At 39.1% G+C, this 7,786-nt stretch overlaps 1 protein-coding gene across 1 annotated transcript in view; it reads right to left on the bottom strand.

Annotated features, from left to right (window-relative positions):
* The window catches only part of AMPD3 (adenosine monophosphate deaminase 3), a 740,405-nt gene extending 735,978 nt beyond the window's left edge, over positions 1 to 4,427 (bottom strand). Inside the window, exon 1 of the mRNA XM_044059408.1 lies at positions 4,150 to 4,427. Coding sequence (XP_043915343.1) covers positions 4,150 to 4,171 — 22 coding nt within the window. The 5' untranslated portion in view covers positions 4,172 to 4,427. The remainder of the gene's footprint in view (positions 1 to 4,149) is intronic.
* Between the last annotated feature and the right edge of the window lie 3,359 nt (positions 4,428 to 7,786).

The following is a 7,786-nucleotide window of genomic DNA, read 5'->3' as shown; positions in this document are numbered from 1 at the left end:
ATAACTGAAATATACTTACCTCGAGTCTGTATTCATTGACACTGAAACAGCGAAACACACTTCAGTGAACATTGAAAATTTTACTAGGGTAAGTAATCACTTGACCACTAAAACACCACAACACACATCACACTAAATCAAACCCACCAGTGGGGGGCTGTGCCCACACACACCCCCTAACTATATATACCAACTCAGAAATCACACTATGGTGGGGAAAAGGGCAAAGTTGTGGTGTTGGCCAATTGCTTCCTTACCCTAGGAAAGTTTTCATCATTCACGGAAGTGAATTTTGCTGTTCCACTGTCAATGAATACAGGTATGAGGCAAAAATATTTTGATTATCTAATGTAGACTTAGGGGTTATTCCTGTATCCCTCTTGGACAGGAACAATAGGTGCTGATTGTGCAAATAAGGGTAGAACTTGTCTGGGCTTGTTAGGGCCCTATGGCCATTAGCCTAGTAACTTCCTGTGATCCTATGATCCTATGAACTGGGCACTTGTTCACTGTTATTTATAGTAATTGTTGTATATTTCATTAAAATAAAGGAAACTGTATCTTAGGAAATGAACAAATTCCTGCCAGGATTTTTTTTTTTTTTTTTTTTTTAATCACATAGCAATTCCTGCTCCCATTTTGAGTAACTAGTCACCACTATTTTTAGATGAAAGATATACAATTATTAGTATTTGGATAACATAAAAGGAGACTGTTACTTGTTCTCATGCTATATGTACCTTCAAGCTCATGAGGTCGGGCAGACAGCTGTGGGCAGGGATCAGGAGAACGATTTTAGACTTAGGGGGTGGGAGAGGGATTTTAGGGTTAGGGAGCGGGAAGACAGTTTTAGGTTTAGGGAGTAATCCGGGAATTTAGGTTTAGGGAGGGTGTTTGGGTTTTATGTTTAGGGAATGACTGGGGACTCTAGGGTTAGGAATGGGGAGGGGATGTCTAGGGAAAGGAAACTCAGGTTGGAAACTAGGAGGAAGTTTAATGGTTAGAGTTTGCACGAAATTAAGACTGCATAGTTTTATAGCTTCGGGTATTGGGAGGGCTACATAGAAATGAGAGATCTGGAGTTCAAATACTAGCTTTTCCCAGCAAATGACAGTGAATAGGTGTATCATAGACCCTATATATGTGTATACACACACACACATGTGCTCTCACGCGCATACAGACACACACACACATACACAGATGCACGTGCGCGCGTGTACACACACACACACACACACACACACACACACACACACACACACACTCACACACACACTCATCAACCATCCCTTTTCGATGTATTATTTCTTATTTCAAGATAATAAATGCAACTCTCCAGTCTTGTTTGATAGAGCCTAATAATGTAATAATGCACAGTCTAAACTCTAAAACCACTAAATATTACAATAGATGGTTTTGAAATGGGTGCCTGTTAAATGCTTGAGGGCCATAACTTCAATCTTTGGAGCTGCAGAAATGCATGTGCGAATGGGAAGATGCATACTAATTTCCTATACTGTAGTATTTTGCCGTATCCCCCACTCTTAAGGTTTAGCCATCTCAGTATTACTATAAGTAGAAAAGTTATTGCCTGTAGGCACCATATCAGTGGTGCAGAAGACAACCTCCCTCCCCATGCAAAAATGTTTGTGAAGTCTAACAGTGAGTTCTGGCGTGTCTCATACCTCTGATAAGGAGACTTTTATAAAACTGAAGTAGACAAGTAATGTTTCAAGCATGGACTGGAGGTAACTTACTGGTTACGTTTCTGACTCACAATTCCAAGGTCTGGGTTTCATTCCACTGTCTGTGTGGAATTTGTATGTTATTTACTTGTTTGTAAAGTAGCTAAGTGGGTTAGTACAAAAGACCTTTATCAGCTATGACCTGGGCCCGGGGCAGTTGCATTTAATAATGTACATATATCGAAAAGAATCACAAACATATGTATCATGTACAGACAATAAAACATAATAAGGTTAAAAAAACAGTAACATCAGTAACATTCAAATTAATATAGCATGACTTTACTTTAATAATACGATACTTCTGCTGTAAAGTCATAGCAGATGCAACAGATAAACATGATACCAATTTTAAAAATAATAATGTTTAGCCATTCTCTGTGAAACATTTGCAAGAAGAAATTTAGGTAAGATGAGGCCACACTGCATTCCTAAAGTCAATAAATGCAGGTTGACTTCTTATTTCACTAGGGAGGGAATTTCATGTTGTTGGAGTTATTTTGTTAAAGGCCGTTTCAGAGTTTGAGTCAGCAGACTATGACCTAATGAGGGACATTGCACATAACTGCAGAAACCTTGACAGGTTCTCCACTGATGTGAACAGCAGTTTTTTAGTTGGTGGGCATTCGGATACAAAAGCTTGTAAGCCAGCTAACAGAAAAGCAACTTGAGTTTTCAGTTATTGGAAGGTATACAGTGCCTTTTAATAACACAAATTGGCCCAATTTGACAGCATATTAAACAAATAAATCTACAAATCTTACATAAAATGATTTGGAGAGTTTAAGTACTCTGAGAGGTATCTAGTCTTATAAAGGATTGGGTACACCAATGTTTTCCCCACCTGTGTGTATTTTTTCTAAACATATTTCAGTTTCCTTCCACTTTCCTTCAACCTTCCTGCTGATATACACATTTGTATATTTGTATATGTATGGATACACTTTCAATAGATTAACCTGAAAAACACTGACCACAAAATGTAAAAAAAAAAAAAAAAAAAAAAAAAAAATTAAACCATAATAATAAAACTTCTATTTTTTGTAGGGGGTAAACACCCCTGCACTCCCACACCTTGCTAATTATATATACTAACTCTGAGATCACACAATGTCCTGGGAAGGGTCATATTCCCCATCTCTAGGGAATGTAAGTCTTGCATACCTATCAACATATGGGCCAGTGATGGTGAACCTAATGACACACTTGTCAAAGATGGCATACGCCACGACGTTTTGGTGAAATGTCAGCGATCACCAACACCCAAGTTACCAAAGACACTACTTTTGCAATAATTTCTCATGTCAAGTGCACTGAATTATTTTGGGTTTGGTGTTTCAATAGCTCCTGGCACACAGGGTTCACCATCACTGAGTCATATGCCTTATTGATCAAAATGTGTTGACAAAATAGATGCCTACTTAAACCACACTCGACTAAAGGAAGTAAACCAATATGTGTGTGTGTGTGTGTGTGTGTGTGTGTGTGTGTGTGTGAACTACATTTGTACTTTCCTTGTAACTATAACAATCTGAAATGGATCAGTTCTCTTAAAATGTTAACAAATACGTTTTTTGAAAACATTGATTTAATGTCAAAAGTCAGTCTTTGCCAGAATGATGCAGGTTGCTCTTTACAGCCAGAGAAAGACATATACTTTTACAGCTATGAGGAAGGTGTGGCAAATGTGAAGTAGTTGACGCTAAGTGAATAGATGTCACACTTCCATCTCCAGAAGCTGGAACACTATCTCCATGATATGGAACAAATGGGCAAAATGTGTTACACTTACTGACAGCTTATCGACAAGTGTAGACAGGAAGATCACAGGATGGTGCAAACGTGTTATTTCATACATACAAAAACATATCCCATTCCCTTACAGTGATTTTCCATTGGATACATGTGCTGGACCGGAGTTTAAGCGATGTGTTAATTATTACACGAAGGGAACCTCTCTGAGCAAGCATTTATAATCAAACTACTGATTTTGTGAAGATACCGGTATTTTCATAACCTTTGATGTACGGGTTTTATAGGGAACATTCCTTCTTTTTAGTTTGTTTCTCATTAGTTGAAATTCTGCTCATAAACAAGAAAATACAGAACGGTCATCACCTGCATGCATACATCTCAACGGCGTGTCTCCAAAGTACTATTTGGTGGAGATTTGAAGTCCGCGTAGCGCTGCAGAATGCAGTGCGTGGGGGTCCCCTTCCAAACCCTTAGCGCATTAGTAAGGGAAATGTCTTAGCTTGTCAAGGTACACAGTACAGAAGTGCCTTTCGGGGGAGGACAGGCACACAGCTGAAGGGTGCCTTTACACTTACTTCTCCTGCAGGCTGCATTACAACACGTCGCTACGTATTTCTTGAGGTATACTAATTTAACTTCTGCTTACCTCTGGTCCCAGGAAGTGCCATGGCTTTTACTTGGGTCAATAACTGCTTTTCCACGCTATTCCAACTGGATCTGATAGGGATTCTGTGAAAACCTTTTTCAAAGCACAACAATCTAATAAGCAGATTTTTTTTAAAACTTCTTCAGCTGTAGATCGGTTTGTGAAGGTTGCACAGAGTGAAGTCGGACTCTCTCACTTTATATTTTCATGCTGGCCTCACCGTCTCTGCGCATAAAGAGGCAGAGAGAGGCGGAGTCCAGTACTGCAGCCTCCAGTGCTGCAGCACGAGAGAGAGTGAAGGAGAAGAAGGGGGGTCGTGCTGCTCGCGCTTTTGTGTGCGTGTTGGGGGGGGGGGGGGGTGTTGAAGAAACAAGCTGAGTCACACACTGCAAACCATCAATTCCAGCAGAGGTTTGCAGAATACTGATGCCCAGGTCCTTATAGGATTGTGCGGCTCGACGGCTGTGATGGACATCTGTGGCGGACAGCACTGACACCGGGACCCGGGTCTTCTAGGCATTTTATCCCAGAGGGTGTCACAGCCTTTTAAGCAATAACGTTTCTCACTAAAACTTGATATTTCATCTCCCATGTCGCGCACCACTTAACTGTAATACAATGCCAGGCTTGCCAGCTCATAGATTAGCACTAAGCTAACTGCCCTTGCGAACCAATTTAAGCCTAGCCAATTATCCCTTGTGAGATTAAAACCTTGTATCTTGTGTTTGGAAGGCAAACACCTTAACAATTAGGCCAATAAGACATATTGTTTATTTATTGCCATCGCTTTATTACCGAAGCTCTTCGTTCAGTTTTAGATAAATGCGTTTTATTTCAGTTTAATTGATGAATATGATGTTATAAAGAAAATACGAAATATTTTAAACATAAATGATTTCCATATTTGCCTTTTTTTGCTATTTTATGTATCTCCCCCTTTGCGAGAAAAAAATTCCCATGAAAAAGAGGGATGGATGGCTTCAACAGGTGGTAAACAGCTCCAATCCCTTTCCTCGGTTTTCTGTGGGATCTTGGCAGCTTCCAACCACAAAAGGAAAGGACGACATTCAGTTGGGTAGCCAACAAATCAAGCTTTCAACTGTCCAAATTTTCTCAAGACTGTCAGATTCTTGTTTCATATTTTTTGGTCTGTTCCACATACAATTTATTTTTTTTCTGGCAAATCATTGAGGATCAAAGTCACTAAATAATGACATAAATTTGAGTTTCAGGCTTTACATCCTTCAGAAAAATGCAAAAAAAAAAAAAAAATGAAACCCTAATGCAGATGCTCAAACAGGGGTAAGCACCCCTTCAGTCTCCCCCACACCCCCTTGCTAATTTTATATATATATATATATATATATATATATATATATATATATATATATATATATATATATATACACTAAGTCTGAGATGTAGAATCGCCTGGGAAGGGTCGTATTCCCCATCTCCAGTGACTGTCCATCTTGCAAACCTATCAACATCTACCTTGTTGACTAAAAGGTGTTAACAAAATAACTGTCTACTTATACCACACTCAACTAAAGGAAGTAAACTGATGCTTATATGTGTGTGTGGTGGTGGAGGTGGGGGGTGCAGGTGCTTATGAACTACATTTCTGTTTTCCTTGCAACTGTAAGAATCTGAAATGAACCAGTTCACTTAAAATGTAACAAGTACATTTTTGAAAGCATTCATTTTATGTCAAAAGCCAGTCTTTGCCAGAATGATGCAGGCTGCTATTCACAGTCAGAGAAAGGCACATATTTTTGGATATATGTGCTGGTCAGAAGTTTAAGTGATGTCTTAATTAAGAGAACCTCTGAGCAAGCATTTATAATCAAACTACCGATTTTGTGACGATACCAATAATTTCATAACCTTTGATGTGTGAGTTATATAGGGAACATTCCTTCTTTTTCATTTTTTTTCTCATTGGTTGAAATTCTACTCATAAACAAGAAAATATAGGATGTTCATCTGTTGCATGCATTCAGCTCAATGGCATATCTCCAAAGTATTATTTAGTGGAGAATCTGAAGTCTGCGTAGCACTTCTGAATGCAGTGCGTGGGATCCCCCCTTCCAAACCCCTTAGCGCCAGTGCCAAATTTGCTATTCTATCAAATTTCTATGTTTAAAAGAGCAATATTTAAAATTTGTCCCTGATATGGAGCCTTTGATTTCTTACACCTAGAGGTTGAGAGGTTTGCAAAAAGTATATAAACTGCAGCTGGCAAACATGGAAAATTTTATGTGAAGTGCTTTGCTCTAAAGAATTATTCACTTAGGACACATACTGCTTAGACATAGTTGCATATTTATCACACACGAGATAAATTAGATTTGATGTTCACATATTTAGGAAAAATAATAAGATGCTAAATAAAGACTATATATATATATATATATATATATATGTGTGTGTGTGTGTGTGTGTGTGTGTGTGTGTATATATATATATATATATATATATATATATATACACACACACACATATATGTACATCATTTAAAATGTCATACTATTCCTGTCCAAAAAACAAAAAACAAAACTCCATTTCTGTGCATCCTTGTATGAAAAGGTTGAGACATTTCTAATTAGGACCTAACACGACCCCTCAAAAAAGATTGCAAATACCCATGAAAATTCAGAAACTTAAGATAACTAACTCAGTAAAGTGCAACCATTACTACTAATAGCATTATGTTATAACTGGGGCGGGCACTGTGTAATACTGGCAGTATTGTCTAATAATAGTTCATAGGTTCATAGGTTCATAGGTTCATACTAGGCTATCTGCCCAAGGGCATTTATAAGCCTAGCCCATAGTTATGTGGCTTTTGCCACCCCTTTAGTTTGAATAAAAACTATGCCTATCATTTTTCTGTGCCTCTGTCAAGCAGTGACACTGAAGTAATCCCTGGGGTATATCTGCGATCTCCCATCCATTGGTCAAGATTCCTCTTGAACAAGGCCAGCGAGGTGCTCTGCCTCACATGTACCGGGATTTTGTTCCACAGCATAGGGAGTCTCTGGGTGATGAATCTGTCCCTCCAGCACGTTCTATTTATAACCGTGTCAAGGTTTAAGTCTCCGCCCTTGTGGTTCTGAGGGATCTAGATTTTTTGAGGTGAAGCATATTCATCAAATCTGGGTTTGACATGGCCTTATATGTCAGGCACAGGTCACCTCTGAGCAAGCGGTATGAGACTGAATAGAGCTGGAGTTCTTTCAGTCGGGCAGCATAAGACATATTTTGAGACCCTTTATCCTTTTGGTGAGGAACTTTTGGGGCCTTTCAAGCTGCATCAGGTGTCTGGTCAGATACATTCCGAACGGGGCATTGTACTCAATCATAGGTCTAATGAGTGATGAGTACAGGGGACGATGACCTCCCTTGATCTAGATGTGAATCCCTTCATGATCAGGTGGGCGATATAGAAGGTTTTCCTAACTACTTTAGCAACATGAGTGTCAAACGAAAAGCTACTGTCAACTTGGGTCCCCAGATCCCTGATGACCTTTCTGTGCTCAGTGGATTGCCACCTATATGGTAGCTAGGGGTAACCTTGTTTTTCCCGAAGGGTATGACTATGCATTTTTTGGCGTTTAACTTCAGGCCATGGCTC

The sequence above is a fragment of the Protopterus annectens genome, chromosome 17.part0 (assembly GCF_019279795.1).
Source record: "Protopterus annectens isolate FY-2018-M chromosome 17.part0, PAN1.0, whole genome shotgun sequence".
Classification (NCBI taxonomy): domain Eukaryota; kingdom Metazoa; phylum Chordata; order Ceratodontiformes; family Protopteridae; genus Protopterus; species Protopterus annectens.
Note: the sequence above shows the minus strand (reverse complement) of the source record. Positions and strands in the feature narration are given on the sequence as shown.